A 21340-nucleotide genomic window follows, 5' to 3' on the forward strand; every position below is an offset into this window, starting at 1 on the left:
AAAATAAATCAGTTATAAGAAATGGGTTACTAAAACTATTATGTTTAGAAATGTGTTGAAAAAATCTTCTCTCCATCAAACAGAAATTGGTGAAAAAAACATGGTGCTAAGAAGGCGTGCTTATAATTCTAATAAATCTGACTTCAACTGTATATATATATATATATATATATATATATATATATATATATATATATATATATATATATATATATATATATATATATATATACATATATATATATATATATATATATATATATATATATATATATATATATATATATATATATATATATATACATATATATATATACATACATACTGTATGTAATATACAATTTACATATTTTATAACAGGGGTCACCAACCCTGTTCCTAGAGAGCTACCTTCCGGCACATTTCAGTTGCAACCCTGACCAAACACACCTGTTTGTAATTATCAAGTGCTGCTTTAGGTACTATTAATTGGTTCAGGTGTGTTTGATCAGGGTTGGGACTGAAATCTGCAAGAAGGAAGCTCTCCAGGAACTGGGTTGGTAACCCCTGTTTTATAATATCAATTTTATAACAATTTTATTTATACAAGACAATTTAGCAGACAGGTTTTTGCGATGCTTTTTCAAATAATAAAAAGCAGAAACAAATAAATATTTGTTGATAATGTGGTCCTAATAACTTTGCCTTTTCTTTGAAATTAAAATGCTTATCATGTTTGACTTTTTTGTAAAATATTGATGCTGGAATAAAAAAGTTCTTTTCCACCATATGTGCCAACTTCCTGTGCGCAAAAACATATTTAAAAGCCAATCAATAATCACAGCTGTGCCACATCAATGTACAGTAGGTGGCAATTCGTTAGCATCACTGTAATCAATATGACCCTCTTTCAGACACACACAAATGTTACAGCAGTCAATAACTGACCAAGGGGAATAAATCAGGTTTATACAGCACTACTTAATTCACTGATACTATAGTAGCTCCTGGGAGCTGATCTACAGCGGTGTATGGGATCTAACCGATCTGCATCACGCTCTGTAGATGGCTCTTTTAAAATTGAGAAGCAGGCTAAATTGTGCTCATTTTTTATTTTATAACGAATACTCTCATGAATTAAAAAGCATTATAATTGTTGAAGTAGTGCTAATGTGGGAGACACGAGTGTGAAATTTGCCTGCTATTATTACAATTATTTACTACAGCTCATGGCGCCAATGCTAAGGCTGTGGGTTTGATCCTCAGACAAGGCAAAAACTGCTAAGATGTGTATGTCATATAAATGCCATATAAGATGCTTTGGATAAAAGCTTCTGTCAAATGTATACATTTCGCCAGCTTACCATTAATAAAAGTTAAAAAGGTTTGAATTATGTATTTTCTGTTGCGCATGACTATAAGTTGCACAGAGTCAAAACTGTTTAGTTGAGAAGAAAAAAACACAAAAAAATCGCATTTGGTATACATGTCAAATTTCATTCAGAAATGATGTAAATGTGCTACCAATGGGCTAAAAAATGTTAGCAAACACAACAAATGTAATTACAGTTTTTCTCCGCCGCTTTGGTGCATTTCTCACAACACTATTTACATTTGCACAACAGTTCATGCATTTCTCAAAACAATTAAGTCATTTGAGCACATCACAGTAGCAGTTTCTCATTCCTTCCAACAAATTGCAAATGCTTTTGGACATGCATCAATTGCTTTCATACAACTCTCTGCTGTTTTATAACATTATCATTTGCTTATGTCATGTCAGTCAAAATGAACTAAACTTGTGAATGCTGAATAGTCATTCCATATAAAACTAATAGTCCTCATTTCATAACTTGAGTCCTTAAATACAAAAAGGTTGAACTAGTTGTCAAATTTTATAAAAGTTTTAACCTTTTTTCTCTGAAAATGTCTTCTAAATTGAACAATTTCATAAATGATTTACAGACTTGTGTATGTTGTAGGTTCAGTTCCAATATGTACTGCAATATTGTTTACAGTAGTGCACAGATCTACCCAAATTAAGTGTATGTTTGTTGTAAATAAAGGTGTATTTATTCTTTTGCACAATGCTGTGAATAAATATGAATTGCAAAGAGCAAATGCAGTAAAAATGTGAAACATACATGTTCAAAGTCTTGTACTCAGATACCTCACTAAATGCAGTGATCTCTAACTTTACTGTAGTTTTCAAATGGCTGTGCAAATAGTAAATAGTGCTGTCTCGAGCATTTTCAGGAAGTGTCACCAAAATCTGACGTTATTGTTTTGGAAAAAAAATGTACAAAGTAAACTGTCATAATGAAAACATGACAAAGCCATTCGACTATCTTGTTCATAAACAATGGTGTCAGGACTTTTCATCTTGATGACACTAACACTATTATTGACATGAAAACTTGCTTTTGAGGAATGAGCTATACATTTTGAGCAAGTGACATGATTTTGCAGGTTATCAAGTAGTTTTTGCAGTTTGTACTAATTGTTTTGAGAAATGCATTAACTGTTGTGTAAATGGAAATAGTGCACCAAAAGCCACTGAGAAAAACTGTAATTTCCCCTCACTCTACAACAAATCCTTTAAATGTAATGATACATTTTGCAGAATGCAAATTATCATAAACAATTATAAACATCAAGCCTAAAGTACATGAAAATATATTCAAAGTAAAACCAAATCTAACGACATGGTAGGAATGTACCACATCATTTATTAAAACAAACAAACAAACAAACAAACAAATAAATAAATAAATAAATTAATTAATTAATTAATTAATTAATTAATTAAAAACAAGCAACTGTTTTAAAAATATACAGTGGTGTTTTTATGTGAAATTAAATTCTTTGAACCCATTTTATTGTTTTCTACTAATGTATGGGATTCATAGGTGTACAATTTACAAGAGAACCAAAATTACATAAAGTTTTAATTACCTCTGAAGCAAAATAGCGTAATTAACAATGATAATAGATCCATCTATGTCCATGAATAACTTTAAAGCAAGCATATTTTGACTTTCATCCTAACTATTTCTTGCTGTTGCAATGATTTGACTAGAAACACAGCTACATGCACTTTCTATTTATTAGTTACTCACTCCACAACAGATCCTTCAAATGTAATGCTAAAAATCTCAGAATGCAAATTATTATAAACAATCCTAAACGTCAAGCCTAGAGTATATGAATTTATTCTAATGACGTGTAGGGAATGTGCCACAAATACTCATAGTGTCTCCCTTGATCAACAATGTGTACATGCTTTGTGCAATTATGTATTTTGCTTTGAAATGAAAGTTGCAGCATGTTTCAGATGATGTACAAGATGCTGTATAATCTGTACAGTAGGATTGTTTTTGATTGTCTTACCGCTAAGAGGTCTTTGTGGGGCCCCGTTGTGACGACTGCGGTGACCAGTGGGGCTGCCGTTGAGCTCTAGACGGCCCAGCTTTTGTGGAGGGCAGCCGATATCAGGGCTGCTGCTCCCACGTCGCTCGGGACTGTCCCGCAGTCGAGGACTCTCTCCTCCACCACGCTCCATCCCCCTCCACACTACAGGGGGAACACCAGCCAGAGGATAAGGACCTGAAAAAGAGTGAAAAAGCTTATGAAAACACAGCCAATATCAATGCAACAATTGTACATCATAAATCAAATGTGCAATAATAAAAATAATTAATTAAAATAAAAAAAATCACTTGATCAATCAAATCAGTCAATCAAAAATAAAACCCATTCAATTAAATCAGTCAATCAATTCTGAGCAGCCTAAATTAAGCAAAATGTAAATTAAAACTACTGCATGAAATAATGCTAGAAAGTACTCCACAAATCAGGGTTATTATTCTTAATTAAAAGTAAAACCATGAATTTTTTTTTTAAATAAATGTAATAAAATACATAGACATATTTTTACAGTGCTATTACTAATCTTTACACACAAAGACACAGACAACAATACATGGACATCAAACTCTGTCCTAAAATACAGTGAAATGTTTAAGACGCTGCCATCTTATCAACACAATCAGCAAACAGTTCAGCAGAGATCCAGCGTCTCGTTCTGCTCCAGCGTCTATGGGAATGTAAACTGATGGAGATGAACACTTATAAGCGAATGTGTTGCCAGAATGCTAAACTTCTATAAAAAATGTTGAAAGCAAAGATGCTTGAAATATGTTTATCAATTGAGTTATAAATTGAATGCATGAGTGTGTTTTTTTTAAGCACATGGATGTCTGAACACATTCATCTGAGCGACTGGGAGCTCCACTGGGATACTGTCAAGAGGTCTTTGTTTGCAAGCCAAACCTTTAATATTGGTAATGTCCATCAGAGTCAGTGCCAGACTGAGCATTGAGTCCAAGCCAAACGTTAAAGACTTTGGAACATACTCTCAACTGGAGCGCTTTGATTTGCATATCACTTCCTAAATGCAGAGGGTTAGTTGGATGGATGGATGGATGGATGGATGGATAGACGGTTAGACAGACAGACAGACAGACAGACAGACAGACAGACAGACAGACAGACAGACAGACAGACAGACAGACAGACAGACAGACAGACAGATAGATAGATAGATAGATAGATAGATAGATAGATAGATAGATAAATAGATAGATAGATAGATTCAATATTTTCAATTCAATTCATTCTCTCTGCTATTTTCCTCACAGTGGTTATGCAGAAAATATCCATCATTTTTCTGGCTTTGACGTGAAAAACATCATCATGGAACATAAAAAAGTCCAAAGAGAATTACAAGCTGGATCTAAATTCTCAAAATGAATAATAAATTAAAAACATTAGCCTCTGCGTGATTAAAAAGCTAATGCGGGTCCAGAAATCAAGTGTCTGAATTCTTTTCAAAAGTTTAATAAGCGGGTGGGAGGGAGAAAAAACACTTTAAGAGCATTTGAATGGAAAGAAATGTGTTAGGCTGAGGGAACAAGAACCGATGGTCCACACTGTACACACATACACACATACACACACAAGAAAGAGATTTACAGAGCCTTTGAGGCAGTTTAATAGAGCTCAAGTGTGAACAATACACTACAACAATGGACATGCATGCTTATGAAAACACTCGCATACATATACAAAATTAATAGCGCCCATTAAACACAGCTTTCCAATTAAAACTGACATTCTCTGAGGCCATTACTTCTCATTTCTGTCATGGGATTTTTTTTACCTGGCACTAAGTTTTAAAACACTGCAACTCAGTAACAATAACGGATAAGGTCTTAAAATATAACAGATTCAACCCACCGCTATATGTGTAAGATCACTGTGAACTCTATGAGGCGAACTGATCTGCTTTTAATTAACAGCTCGTCTGCGATGTGGGTCTGCCCATTAAACTTGCAGTCCCAGGGGTAAAATAAAATCTCTTCAGCAAAAGTGTCTTGAGATGTTTCAGATGCTTGCGAGGATAAAACCACAAACGGACACAATGTCCATTGTCTTTGATGCATTGACAATCGGTGACACTATGGATGTTATATATGTTTGCCTACAAATGCATGTTTATCAGGTCTTATTCATCTGGCATTGATGGCTTGTCTTTGCTCCTTCCCTCACTGGGCTTCACAGGTCCAAACCTGTCTGATTTTAATGAGTCTTCTGATCCCAATCAAGAGCCTGTCTGAATCTCTTTTCCAATCTCTATACCAATCTTTTTCTTTCTCGCTATCTCCAGCTAAGCACCAAATATTTGATGGGTAGATAAAGAGAGCTCCAGTGTGTCTGTTTGTCACTTGCGTATGGAGATTTGCAGTGATGGCGCTATAAAAAGTTTATTCTGGTTAATACACAGCTGCTGTCATAGATCAATTCAAGCCTAACACTATTTTGTATACTTTCACATTAAACTAGTGTGATTTAAAGTTTTGGAATTCATGAACTCAAGGTAAAAAGAGACAATTCATTACTAGATCTAATCCAGACTTTGCTGAACTAATAGTGAGGGGCTTTATCAATACAGAGTGTTTTTCTTTTTCTCTATTTTAGCATAAGACTGGAATGAAATTACTTTTCATTTTGTGTGTAAATTGAAATGGACCATTGGAAGATTATGAAGCATGAACTGGAGGAATTGCTAATAAATAAACTCTGCCACTGAAATATCCTTTTCAGTCATCAGAGAAATTATTTAAAATTCTTAAAGAGACGGTTCACAAAAATATAATCAAGTTCACACAAAAATTGTCACATAAATATCACACCTTATATTTACTCACTAGAAACTCACCCTCGAGTGATTTCAAAACTGAATCAGTTACTTTATTTTCTTAAACACCAAGACATTTTGAAGAATGATTAAAAAAACCTGTAACCACTGACTACCATAGTCAGAAAAACAAATACTATGGAAGTCAATAGTAACATGTTTCTAGCTTTCTAAAAATGTAAAGGGTTAGTAAATAATGACAGAAAATTCAGTTTTTTTGGTGAACTATCACTTTAAGTCTGTTATGTATTTTTTTCACAAACACATACATGTACAGTTGAAGTCAGAATTATTAAACCCCCTGAATTATTAGCTGTTTATTTTATTTTATTTTTTGCCTAATTTCTGTTTAACGGAAAGAAGATGTTTTCAACACATTTCTAAGCATAATAGTTTTAATAACTCATTTCTAATAACTGATTTATTTTATCTTTGCTATGATGACAGTAAATAATATTTGACTAGATATTTTTCAAGACACTTCTATACAGCTTCAAGTGACATTTTAAGGCTTAATTGTGTTATTTAGGTTATCTAGGCAGGTTAGGGTAATTAGGCAAGTTATTGTATAACGATGGTTTGTTCTGTCGACTATCGAGAAAAAATATATAGCTTAAAGGGGCTAATAATTTTTACCTTAAAATGGCTTTTAAAAAAATGTAAAGACTTTATTCAGAAGAAAAAATATTATCAGATATATTGTAAAAATTTCCTTTCTATGGTAAACATAATTTGGGAAATATTTAAAAAAGAAAAAAATGTGAAAAGGGTCCATAAAATTACTTTTCTAAGTAATGAGTAAAGTAACGCATTACTTTAAAAAAAAATAAGTAATAATATTTGGGTTACTTCTTAGTGCAATTAATTTGCTTTTAAAAAATAAATTGCTGAATTAAAATTAAAGTAGTCTCAATGATTCACGCAGTAAATGAGAGAATGTGTTCATTATTTCGCAGGAAAGAGCATCGTTTCAATGTACAGTGATTTTACTTAAGATAAAAAGTACAAAAGTAGTAAAGAATAATAAACTTTTAATAATCTGTATATGCAGCATGTATAGCTATGGAGTTCTCAGATAACATAATTGTAATATTTTGATGTGTTTTTGAAAGGTAAATTAAGGTTTAGGTTTTATAGTGCGTTGTTAAATTGCAGAACTTCTCTAATAAAATAGAAAAGAAAAAAGACAAGTTCTGAATGGGATCAAGCCTCAGCCAGGTTATAAAAAGTATTACTTGCAGTACTACAAAAAGTAACTAAGCAACACGACTAGTTTTTTTGGGGGGGGAGTACGTCAATATTTTAATGCATTAATTTCAAAAGTTACTTTCCCCAACACTTTATATATATGTTATACATATACAATAAAACAATTAAATCATAATCTTAATTTAAATAAAAATATTACATACAGTAATAATGGGTAAATAATAGCAGAACTGCAAAATCTTGAAGAGAATACACTACTTATGCTATTGCCAATATGCAACTTTGCATGATGATAAAAAACATACATGCTAAGCAGCCTTCCTGATAAATGACTCACACCATGCAAGTGAAAGATGCACAGCACCTACATTGCAATGCTACACCAACAGGTATTCACAACCAGATACACGGTTTGGTTTTTATTTGTAATGCTTGCAGCCACACATTACAAACATAACTAATGACTGTTATGTTTAGGAGTAGATGAGAGAAGCCAGACGAGGGAGTGGAACAGAACTCCGATCCCATGAGACTCAAATTTCCAAACTATGGCGACCACACTGCAGAGACCCTTTCTTAAGCATACGATCTACATTTTCAGCACTTTCCTTCACTAACGTTCCCAATTGTACTCTTTTCTTTGGCACTGAGTGTGGCCTTTGCCAGCTGTACCACACACAGGAAACTGAGGGCAGTAAACGACACACTACTGATCTGACTATACTCACACTGTCAGTCCCTACACACACACATGCAGGGAAAGAGCGAATATCGAGAGAGACTAAAGAAAAGGGAAAAAAGGCAAAAGATTGGAAAATGAATAGAACAAGGAATGAAAAAGATTGTCTAATTTTTTGCTCGTTTTCCAGCTCAGAGTAATAAAAGCCCTTTACCCGATAACAGTTAATAACAACTAATAGAGACGTGCATGCAAATGAACGATGAGATAAAGCTGCGTTGTTAAAGAACTTGGTGGTATCTTTGTGTTGACAACATGCTAAGGCGTTAACCTTATTGACCAGGGAATAGGGCTGTGATACTCATTTATTGCAGGGTTATTAAAGCATCGGCTCAGTCAGGGTACAGATAAAGCAGCTGAAGATGGTTGAGGGATTCGTATTGAAGGCCCCTCGGTGTCTCACAGGTGTGTGCGTTGGGAAGGGAAGAACAGATAGATAGCAGCTTATCACCCATGAATTTGATGGCAGATCAAACTGTAACCAAGACCGATGATTACACTGGAAATATACATAGTACCACAAGCTCAATACAGGACTTCCTTGGACATAGATATAAAGAAAAATGTAAATTAATAAAGCAAATTTGAACATAATTTAACCCATAAAATTAAGTTTTATATCAATTGATTCAGAAATATCAAATAGTATTTTGAGTAAAACCACTCGAATTATAATTTTAGGTTATTTTCAATGCAAATATATGAGAGACAATTTAGGCAAGAAGCGAATAAGTGTCCATAATATACAACTGAATCCAATTGCAAAAAAGAAAAGAAACAAATTACGGTGTGGCTGAGTTGGCAAATGTGACTTGTATGAAAAAAAGTGTCCATTTAGATATGAAGAGACGGTGCGACAGACCTTCTGGGGACCAAGTTTAGTTCAGTAATAAACATCTTAGACAGTAAAAGATAAAGAGTGAGCAGCAGTTTATTATGTTCTCCCTAAATCTCTTGCTTTCTTGACTCGCACATAGACAAAGGCGGACAAACACAAGTGTACACAAACACTCAACACACACAAACCACAGAGCAGGCTCACTGCTCTGACACTTCCAGGGACCACACATTGACTCACAAAAATCACACATGGTAGACTACACTGAGTAGGGCTATAAAACACATATGAACACATACACACACAAACATACACACACACACACACACACGGAGTCAGTATGGATTTAAGTATGCAGAGATTATTTATATGTATATGAGACAAATGAGGTCTGTAGCTATTTTTTATGTTTATTTTGTCAAATACTTAAAAAAAAAAATTAAAACGCTTTTGATAAAAACATAAATACATTCTTGCAAATTCAAGAAAGATCCAAGAACATAAATGAAGCTAATTTCGTCTGAAATGAAACTACAACACTATTATTAATGGATAAAGTTTTTTTTTATTTTAAGTTTATTGAATAGCTACAGTATTTATAAGCCCAACTTAAAAATTTATATTTTTTTATTGTTTATTTCTGCTGCTTCAAAATTTCATTTGCTTAATGTATAGGTTTCATGTAGTGACAACTTACTCATATTGAAAAATGAATTGAATTAATAATATCTTCATTACATAATATCATTGCAGCCAATATTTGATGGAAGCAATCCACAGATTGACTTTCAGTCAATCAGTCAATCTATTAAAAGGCATTGTGAGAACAATAGGAGAGGAATATATATATATATATATACAAGGCCTATACCGAACTTTTTCGACTGTTATAAAAGTGTCTTGGTTTCGGGAGTTATGCATGAATCTATGTACATGACTTAATTCGTTATTATTATTATTATTATTATTATTATTATTATTATTATTATTATTATTATTATTATTAAAACAATACCAGTTTTGTGTGGTTGCGGAAAAGCAACAAATGAATGACGTGCCAATTGCACCTATAGGTCTTGACGAATTTGCGGCAAATTAATATTTTTTAACTTGCGTGCCAGAGTTTAGCCAGAGTCTTTCCATTCTCCTAAAGTAGACTACAACCTAAGAACAGCTACCACACAAACACCTGTTTACTCTGCACTTAAATCAATGCACACATCATCCGCAGATTTAAGCCGTCAGGAGGAACTTTAAGTTGTGGCGGAAGAATTCAATTCAATTCAATTCAATTAGCAAATTAAATAATGACAGATTATATGATATAAATGACATATTATAATGCAATAATACAATACTGTATTTGACTATTTTAAAAATAACTTTATTTCTACATTATGAATTTAAATAATACTCGTCTCTGCTCCTTTTAAACAGATAGCGTCAAGCGTCTTATGTATTAAACAAAACAATTAGCAAGTACTGTAAGTAGCCTCCAGGCTAAAGTAAAAAATGTTCTGGCGCTGAATTCTCCCTGAAGGTAAGGCTGGATAAAACATGCGGTGATTGAATGCTGGATTTGATCCATTTTGATGGGCTCCCCAAAGCGCGAGATTAAAGTATCTTCAGAGGCTTCCATCTATTGCAAAATTACTGAGACGTATAGAGACTCTCTGTTACGGAGACTAATTAACGTTTTGTTTTTCCTTTTGGTCTTGGTTAAGAAAACGTCTCCGCTGGCTATGGGGGCCAGGTTTGTTCAAATGAATAATGGATACATCAGTGTAACTTTAAAAAGAAACAGAATGATCTCTAACGCTGATGGCAGATATATAGCAATCATAGCCCCTCTTGCACAGACATGATTTTGTGAGTGACTCTTCAAATGCATTGCTATAATGTTTTAAAGTGATGTATACATAAGTCGGAGTTTGAAATGACAGGGGAAAAATATCGCATGTAATATAATAACAAATCAAGTGTGCGTTTTTTTTTCTTCTTTTTTTTTCATTTAGCTATTTTCTTGAGAGTCTAATAAGTGTAACTGTCTCCTGGAATGTGGTTCAATTTCTATTTAATGTGTATTGTTTTTGACAACAGAAGGCAATTTCATTACTTAATTTTGAGATGTCTTTTTTCTTTCTTTTACTTGATGCAAAGACGGCTCGGTTTACTTCCGTCATCCTAATGTTAAAGAGGAATCCACAGACTCTGTGTAAAAGAAAAATCACAATCACTTCAAAGGCGTGTGCCATTTTAAAGAGGGACACTGTGTATTGTCATAGCGGGAAACAGTGACTTCCATGTGCTTTGACTTTTTATCGAGTGATTCTGGTTCGGTTTAATTCGTCGGATTATTACTTTTAGGTCTGACATAAACTTAAACCACTCAAACTTATTTTACAAATACACTGTCTAGCTGTCCTATTCTGGTTTATTTTGAGCTGTCTGTATAGAATATTCGGCTGTTAGGGTATTTTGACAAATGCAAAACTTAATTTAATTAAATCAATTTAAAAGCACTTTTTATATTGTACTGAAACACCAAAGTGTAAAAGTGATTTTGCTCGAATAAAACATCCATAGAACTTTATTATGTCCGCTCTAATGCTTCATATTCTCCTTCATAGGTTGTTTCTCTTAAAACACGTTGTTTAACAATACAATGTTGTCTCGATACTTTTAACGTGAGCTACTTGCACAAATTCTTTAAAACCATGGAGAAGCAGCATTAAAATATTATTGTCAAACGAAAAAACTGTTGACGTTAAAAATCATGACGCTCCTCAAATTTTCACGGCTAACATTTATTTGACACACTTAACAATTAATAACGATGTTTTTGTTCTGGTCTTTGTTCATTTTTATAATAATATACGGAATATGTCATTTGCATCTGTATATTACAAAATTAAGCAATCAAATTAAAATGTATGAAAACATGGGCTTCACATACACACACACACACACACACACACACACACACACACACACACACACACACGACGTGAGGGCGATGAGACCACAGACAAAAGTCAAACACGTGTGAAGCTAAACTAAAGGCCTAATCATGTTGAGGCTGAAGTAAAAAAAAATCCTATTGAAAATGCTATGATAATGTCGTATTGCACTATTTAGCTAATGGTTTAAATGTCATAAATCAAAATAAGATTAGAATCATTTTTAAACCATCTATACCTTAAAACGAAACACACGTCAAAAAAGAACAATAAATACATTCCAGAGAAAACCGACGATCTGGTATATTATATAGCCTAAATATTTAAATTTAGCAGAACAGGAAAAATGAGCTATAGGTAATTCCTTAAAGATAATGCCATTATTCAAATTTCCACACGATTGATGTATTACAAGATGTATTAACCTACTCTGGTTGCTCTTGTCCTATACTTTCCTGACTTTGTCCTTAAATGCACTAGCCTATTCTATAATTTGTGAATTGAAATTCTATTAAAAAGTTAAATTTGCAAAATAATTCTTAAACCATTATTTTTATTATTATCATTAGACTGCTTAATAAATGCAATTGTTACTAGTCTAATTATTGCGAATCCCTTCCTCTCGGCTATTGCATTCAGCATTTTACCCTTTCCACGTCAACCACAAGTTCTGTAACTTCAACATTTGTTATTTCTTACATGAAATAACGAGACAAAGTTGCTGCAAGAGAAGTATGTTATTAGTGTAAATGTGTAAAACATCCATAGCCTTTTAAACTGTTTATTTAGGCCTAAATGCATTTTCTTAATAAAGGCTCAAAATAATTCACTTTCACATTCAAACTCATTATTTACCTTAATCAATATCCAGAATAACAGAGATGCTACTTAGCTCCAATGGGAACCTGTTATTACAGTAGCAGCTATAATGAATGCATCTGATGAAACAAGACGAAAGTTATTTTCTGTTGCACTTACTGCTTATGGCGTGTCGGTACCTCGGTTGGCCGTTGAGAGGGCTCTGTCCATTGATTAAAAGTATTGAATCCAGGGCTGGGCTTCTCGCTGCCTCGTGGAGGACTGAAAACGGTCTGGTTCGGTGTTGGACACTTGGGCTCCGTGCACTCTGCTCTGTGATCGAGCCACTGGAACTAAGAGACTCCAAGCTGAGGGGTACAGGTAGTAGGAGACAGACAGCATGAAGAGAGAGTGCTCGAAATAGGATGGTGCAAGAGCACAGAGATCCGAGAAGTTTCCGACAAGCGACCTGCGACCGTCTTTAACAATCTTGCTCAGCGTTTACCGCGAGTTTGAATCACTAGTGTCCGTCGCTGAAACGAAAACCTTAACAGCGGGCGAGAGCATCAAAATCTGAACACGTCCGTATAGGTTGCTGCATGCACAAAAAGAGAAACAAAGCTAAAACAGACGTTACCTAGGCTATCTACTTTGGACGATTCGGACATTACCTATTAGAGCGGCGTAAAATCTCAAGAGCAACAACGTAAGTGTGTCACTTTCAATCTCTTCCTTGCGCGGCGCGCAGACTGACGGAGAGCCGAGAGAGGAGTGGGAGTGGGAGGGGAGGAGGACTGGAGAGCAAACGTGGAAGTGTGACAGGGAGAGAGGGAGGGAGGGACGGGGCTGTCCAAGGTAAGTAATTAATGCATTCCATGTATAAGTTATCAATAAAGCGCACTTCTGTTTACCTGACTTCTGTTTTAACACTTTTTTATTTGGCTTGACATTCGCACAACTAATCGTATTTATTTTTTAAAGAAATTGTTTCAGATCAATTACACATCGGCATCTCCTTTTAATGCATTGATCTCGACGTGAACATAGCGCGTTTTTGTAAGTGTAGTATGTTAATTATGCTAAATTAACTAGTAATCCGGCAGACCGACGCAAAAATACCTACTGTAGAAAGTAGACTATATGCAACGTGCAAACTAGATGAGAAAAATACACAGATGGGTTTATAGCTTATTGTTAGGACGGAAAATGGGAAAACCTTGTTTGGAAATGATGGAAGATGCACTTTATAAATTTAAAATGTAGCGGATTTAGTTTTTGTCTCAATTAGCGGAGTTGTTGTCTTAACGGAATGGTTGATTTCCCAGTCTTTGGTGGTCCTAAAAGAAAAGGACAACTGAAATCGCAAATGACACCATCTCAAAAACCTGTAAGCTTTGAAAATTGAAACAATTTACATTAGAGACAAAATTGAAATCTTGACTTGAATCGGTTTATGGTGTGCACTGCTCTTTTGGTGTCCAAAAGAAATGAACGATGCTCAAAAAGACATTTGCATGAAGCTGATGGTTCTGGTTTAGGTTTTAATTAGCTGCCTTCATCAATTCTTTCAACAAATTCAAATCACCCCTACAAGCTGTCAAAGTTCAACCTGAAAGCTCCGTAAAAGGAAATAGGAACGATATAACTTCTAATTACAGAAAATTAATTTCTAATAACAAATTCTTAATTTAAAACTGTGCAATTACTCAGCTATGGCCTCTGTCAGTATTTCACATAAAGCTACATATAAGCTTCAACACATCAGGATTTAAATGCATGCACACATTTAGATTAATCATAAAGTCTCTTACCTTGTTCCACAATGGTTTGAGAGCTCATTAAGTGCACAATGGTGTGTATGCAGTTGGCTGTTCTGCTGCTTTGAGACACTCTGGGGTGTGTGAGCGAAAGCTGGCTGATTCTCCCACCTCATTCGTCACTATTATAATATAAGATAATGATCATGGTGATGATGATGTTGCAGCGTTGCGTGACAGGTAAAATGCAGCATGGAATTGAGTTGCTAATATAGACTAAATAATACATTGTATAAATACATAGAACATTCTAATATTAGTTTTTAATGTGTTCCTCTGAATTTGACCAACCTAGTTATAAATAAAACGTGAAAAAGAGACGAATGTCTTCTTCATATCTGGGCTTTTTAATGTACAGTAGCAAATACGTTTGTGGCCCCTGACAGAATAAAGACATCTACAAAAACAATGCGTTTCCTATCAGTTAAATTTCTGTTTTCAGCAGATGCCTGTTTATTTCCACAACTCTACAACCAAATGCAATATTAGGAATAAGAATACAAAAATCGTTAAATAGCGTAATATTATATAGACACCGATATAATACAAATAACAATAATAATCACAGTAATAATAATAATAACAATAGTAATAATAATAATAATTATTATTGTTGTTATTATTATTATTATTATTTTAAAGTGTTGATTATTGTATGGAAAATAAAAACGACACATTACTTTTCAATCTTCAATCTGGCAGATAAAGATCCAATCAAAATGATTAACAAAATAATAATCCTAATATTTTGGTAATGTTTAATATTAGAAATATTTGAACCAAAATTATTAGACATATTATAATTAGATGCATAATGCATCCCGGGTTCTCAAAGAGAAAAACACAGGCTATTCGCTGATGGCACGCGAGCTCTCTCTTTCTCCCTCGATGAATTTAGTTTATGTTATATCTGAATGCAAAATTAAACTGTGCTATTCGGTGAACACGACTTCCGTGAGAAAATTAATATTTTATCGCAATAGGCCACAAAGCAGCAGGTTTAGAGATGAACAAATATATGTGATACACATGCAATGAATGAATGAATGAATGAATGAATGAAAAGATATGGGCTAGATATAGCTCACTAAATATTTAAACAGTATTATGATGGCATAATGTACAAAACCACCAGAAGATAGGCCTATTTTACTTATTTGACCCTTTCATAATGTTTTTTTATTATTATTTTATTTCAGTGCCTCTGCTAAATGTTAATTGCTTTGTTATTAAAAAGGCTAATATAGCAGTTAAAATATCTAAACGATTTATCAAGCTTAATTAGGTATAATTTTAATTGTATTTGGTATGAATTATATATATATATATATATATATATATATATCATCAGTTGATATCGCAGATACAAATAGGAAAAAAAACAAACGTGAAAAATCAGTATATGTCTACGGGAGTGTTTCTCTTATTGATATAAACGTATTGCACGCAAAAACGTGGTGTTTAAGCACACTTAAATTATTGAACTCTGGCTTAATTTGTAAAGCCTTTTTGAGCATCTTTTTTAGGGACCTCATGAGCTGTCTCTTTTCCATTTCTTGGGTAACTGGGGATCTAAAATTAGCTGACTACTTGGAGTCAAAACAACATTCAAGCAGAAAGAGTCAAACCGTGAAACAATTAAAAATATATATGCCCGAGACTTCAAAAACAAGAAAACATTTCAGGTTGAAAAAGTAAATAATTGAAAAGATGCAGTTTCCCCGATGAATCTATAAAACATGACAATAATTACGTGGAGGTTTGGAACGTGCGGAGCTTCTGTTTCGAATTAAATCATAACGTCACACGTCCAAGACTGATTGAATGAAGCGACATTTCATTAAAAAAAACAATGGATTTTCTTTTAAATTAAGCTTTAATGTGAGCTATTGTTAACGCCCGAGAAATAGTTAATAGACATTATTACTTTTAACGACTTTAAATTATAGAAAGACTTATGCCTTCTTCATCCAGATCTACATTAAAAATCTAATTTAAATTCAAAGAATAAAACATCTAGGGCATTTAAAAAAATATGTCTGGTCCCGCAAAACATCATAAAAAATATAACATATCTAATGGATTTAAACCAACATTGTCGGCCAAAGGTAAAATTTGCCTATTTTCGAAACACAAACATTCATTGTTATTTCTGAGTTATGTTTGTGTTAAAAAAAAAAAAAAAAATTAAAAATTCAGTGCCTTCGGGTCATTGCTGATTCGGTTGACTGCATGGTCTTTAAGTAGTAAATGTGGAAATAGCATCGTCTACTGGCCAGAATCAACACTGCATCAGCAGTCCAGAGGTGAATTGTTTTGAAATTTGTGTTACTTGTTTTCATAAAATGTGCTTATTACGATGGGCGATTTAAATAATAAATTAATTATAAATAATATAAAATAGCACCCGCACAGTGCAGATAAAACACCAGGTGAATCACAGCAATCCTCAACGGTGACAATCAATCTATGAAGGGGAAAAGGCAATTAAAACACTTAGGCTAAATCAACTTCAAAAAAATTATATAATAAACTAATTTCACTAAGAGCATTTTTTTTCTTAATTTTTTTAGATAATAGTCATAGTAAAATTATTATGTTCACTGCTTCACCACTCATCACACATTGTTTAACCAGCCTGCATGTTAAACTCTAATGTGAAATAAAGTATGATATTCCATCTGAAAATATGTTAAATATAAGCATATTTGTAAGCATATTCATGCATGATCATATTGAATTAATAACAACAATTATAATTATGACATTATATTATGCATATCGTAAATTAACTAGTCTCGGATCATTAATTATTACAAACTATAAAGCTAAGAATAAATTAATTTCGATGTTGCTCGAAGCTTTAAATCGCCTTTACATTGATATTCTGCAGTCTGCGCATGCCGCATGACAGGCCTGAATGAACTAGTCTGTTTCATTGCATGTTGCATAATGGCCACAAAACAGTGCTATTTCCCAGCCCTTTCATTGACAAGACGAACAAAACGAACACTAACATTTCTGGGACTGACTTGCAAAACACAAGAATAAATATATGCATCTTTCGTATTTAAAAAAAAAAAAAAAGGTCTTAAAGTTCAGCACTTTCAGACTTGACAGCTCCAGTTAACGATGAACTCAGTTCAAATGTACAGTCTGGTTTGGAAAACAGTGTTACTTTTTTGTAAAACATCCTATAAATACTATACATTTATTTTGAAAGTGTGATTTGTAACGTTTTCGGAAATTGTATGCATTTACACAAATGCCATCACAATACAATAGCCTGCAAACGAAGTTATCAGAAAAAAAAAACTTTATGTAACATAATCGCGTCGTGTTGATTTCGTTATACGAAAATAAAGCGGGCGAGCGATGTGATTTTATTAAAGGTGTCTATAATAGGTGTTATCTAATAGTAGGCAAATTTAGCATGAAATAAAACATCCCAAATATATACTTCAATCCCATTTGTTTTTAAGTGAAAATGTAATGGGAATTAAAGGAACTAATTGCTTTCATAGAGAGGTCACGATTCCCCCGTATTTCCACCTGGAAAAATTGTTCAGATGTTCCTAAGAAAACAAAATTCAACAAGAACAACTAAAATGATGATAATGATAATGATAATAATAATAATAATAATAATAATAATAATAATAATAATAATAATTATTATTATTATTATTTTATAACTACTATTCTATATAAATATATCACAACAAAAATGCAAACATGACAATTAACCTAAAAAGTACTGATAACATTTTGTTTGGGAAAAAAAACATGTGCAATACACGCGGTCCTGCAAAACATATATGTTCCATAATTTATGTTTTGCTTGTCTTACCAATTTATGGTCTCTTGAATGAATGTTTCGCACGGCGTAACATTTGTGCACGCAAATGAGATCTAGACTAAATGTTCTTTAAAGACAACAGCAAATCATTTCGTTTGAGAGCCGAAAAACACCCAAAACTGTTTTGCAGGTCCAAGCATTAGAATTTACCTGAAATGAAATCCGCCTGACCTGAGACATTCATGCAGGGCTATGGAAAGCAAACGCGAGTTGTTAAGCGTGAGCAACTCTGCACTATGTCATTGGGCAAAAGTATTTGACAGTTGGAATGATCTGTAAATACTTCATTAGACTGTGTATGAGTTCCCCGCTTGTGCCTCATGGTCCAGTTCTGGTAAGATTTACAAATGATAACATAAACACAGTGAAAAGAAATTGATCCAGCGTTTGAAAGCGGAGGAGGGGCCCTTAAGAATGTGATCTGCCCACTTAACATGAAAACCAGGACGTCTGTGGGGCACGATGAGTTTTTGACCCACAACATGACTCGAGCAGTGCTTTTTCTAATGAATTTATTCAAGTTCAGCTGATAAGGAGCTTCGTCAATGGACTTCGCAGGTCTGTGCTGAAGGTAAGAATCACAGCACAGTTTCTGGACAAGGAAAGACTGCGCTATTGGTGTGCACTGTGGAAGTTTTGATGGTCGCACGGCCCTTGCTTAAAGATTAAAGCTTTAAATATTGTATGGTAAAGATTCTTGCTTTTGTGGGATTGAATGATAAATAGCACGTATGTATTTGTATTTAGATTATAAATTTAAGTATTAAGAATGTAAGACTCATCAAAAGTGCTTAAAATACCTTTTACTGTTGCAAAATCCTCAACTGTAATATAAACATTTACATTAAAACTAATATCTAATTAGTTCATGTAATTATTAATTTAAAAATAAAGTTTTAAAAATATATAATTTAAATTTAAGCTATATATATATATATATATATATATATATATATATATATATATATATATATATATATATATATATATATATATATATATATATATATATATATATATATATAGAATGAAGAATGGACAAAATTATTTATTAATAATATATTTTGAAACAATAGTCATTACATATACAAATATATCAATTTTTGCAACCTAAACTTAATCAATGCAACAATATTTGCCATTGTATGTTTTGTTAAATTTTTTTTTGCATTTTTCACATTGTGCACAAATAAATAGACTTGTTTTAAACCTATTTTTGCCTTTTTATTTTCAGAAAATAAACACTTTAAACAAAACATGTGGCAGCTTAAAACTGAACTCACCATATGCTACAGTTTTAAAACACTAAGATATTTTAATTCAAATTGGTCTCAAATTAACTAAACTGTTGCATTAAACAATTTAATTAAAATAATTTAAAATGGCAAGGCAGTAGATGAGTTTTCCATGTTTTGGGTTGAATCTTACAAGTGCAGCATTAGAAATGAATCAGTTTCAGCCATACACTACCCCATCCCTTACCCCCTCTCAGACCGTAATCTCTAAATCCCAACAATTCAACCTGAGAGAAATCTTAAAATAATTGGACCTTTTCTCTGCATTCCTATAGGAAAACCACAGCCAGCACGGGAACAGAAAGGCCAGTAGATGTCTAGACAAAGAATCAACATTTACACAGACAAATGCACCACACTCAAGGAGAACAGGCTTTTATCAATGGTTTGTCTCTGGGACGTAGGTGATGGAACGGACGGATGGGAGTTGTTTACAGCTACTGATGCTGATGCCATTTGTGTCGTCATTAGCTTAACAGGGACCAAAGTCCACTTTCATGGTTCTTGTGACAAGGACAATAAACAAATTCCTAAGAACGAAGCCCACAAACAGTCAGACATCTCAAACACACCTTTGAGTAACACAACAATTCACTGCCACTGTGATCAGTGAAACACTTGTAAATGTGAGATTCACTCTTAATGCAATGGAGAACGCTTTTCAAAATGTTTAATCACATATCCTCAGCCAAATATTTAGACAGATAGGTATAAAATAAAGTCTTACCCACTTTACTCACCACTTGCTTCACTCTACATCAGTCAGTTTTCAGACTCTCCCAGCCTTCGCTGACAGCAGTTTGGCAGAAGAACAATTTAGTCAATCAAAGAAAGCAAGCGGCCTACACAAGTTTGGTTTCACGACTGGGCGGAACTATAGGACACTTCAGTGTGAATCATTTACTGCCACTCACCAATGAAGAACCGAGCCATTGGCCGCTAATGTCTTCGATTGGCTTGTCATCTGTCAAAGACTCTGATTTACGATTTGCTTTCTGTAGCAAATTGATGGCTGGGTTTGTTATTGGCGAACTTCAGTGAAGCTAACCAAGAAATGGTTGTTGTTCAGACGCAGATGAGGTGAGTTTTCTGTCGAACGGGACGGCGACACACGCTGACGTGCTTGTTAGAGAGGGTTAGAGCAGAATTACACATCACTGATCCACCTTCTCGGTTCAAAATCGTCTCTGGCTCTGTGTATGTTCCCAAAGCTGGAATAGATTTATGTGTTTCTGATGCGCTAAAACACTGAGTGAAAGGACAGGGAAAATACAAAGAGAGCGAAAGAGAAAGAGAGAGAGAGAGAGAGAGAGAAAGAGAAAGAAATGGGGACTGGAGCCAGGTCATATTACTCTTACTTATTAAAACCTCAATCAGGTCTGAGAGCTCTGGACTAGAGCAGCCTGTCAGACTCGACTCAGAGCAGTACCACAGAACTTGATCCTTCTCTTTCTCTGTGACATGTTTGTAGTCTACATTTCAGTTCATTTACAATTATGACTCAGTGGCATGCAAAAGAGACATGTTTTAATGCAAAGTATCACAGATTTGAAGAAAACAGCAACAGTGTTTGGCCACAAACCCCAC

The 21340-nt window shown here is 33.8% G+C and overlaps 1 protein-coding gene across 6 annotated transcripts in view; it reads right to left on the reverse strand.

Annotated features, from left to right (window-relative positions):
• The window catches only part of satb2 (SATB homeobox 2), an 81215-nt gene that overhangs the window by 44696 nt on the left and 15179 nt on the right, over window positions 1-21340 (reverse strand). For 3 of the 6 annotated variants that reach the window (XM_073912043.1, XM_073912044.1, XM_073912045.1), the window contains 2 exons: window positions 12963-13150; window positions 3370-3585 (listed from right to left, as the gene is read on the reverse strand). In XM_073912043.1, coding sequence (XP_073768144.1) covers window positions 3370-3585; window positions 12963-13150 — 404 coding nt within the window. Of the gene's footprint in view, window positions 1-3369; window positions 3586-12962; window positions 13151-14593; window positions 14685-21340 lie in introns of those variants that run through there. The other 3 variants (XM_017357700.3, XM_005167709.5, NM_001128532.1) reach the window with 2 other exon arrangements.

Source organism: Danio rerio, chromosome 9 (genome assembly GCF_049306965.1).
Source record: "Danio rerio strain Tuebingen ecotype United States chromosome 9, GRCz12tu, whole genome shotgun sequence".
Lineage (NCBI taxonomy): Eukaryota > Metazoa > Chordata > Actinopteri > Cypriniformes > Danionidae > Danio > Danio rerio.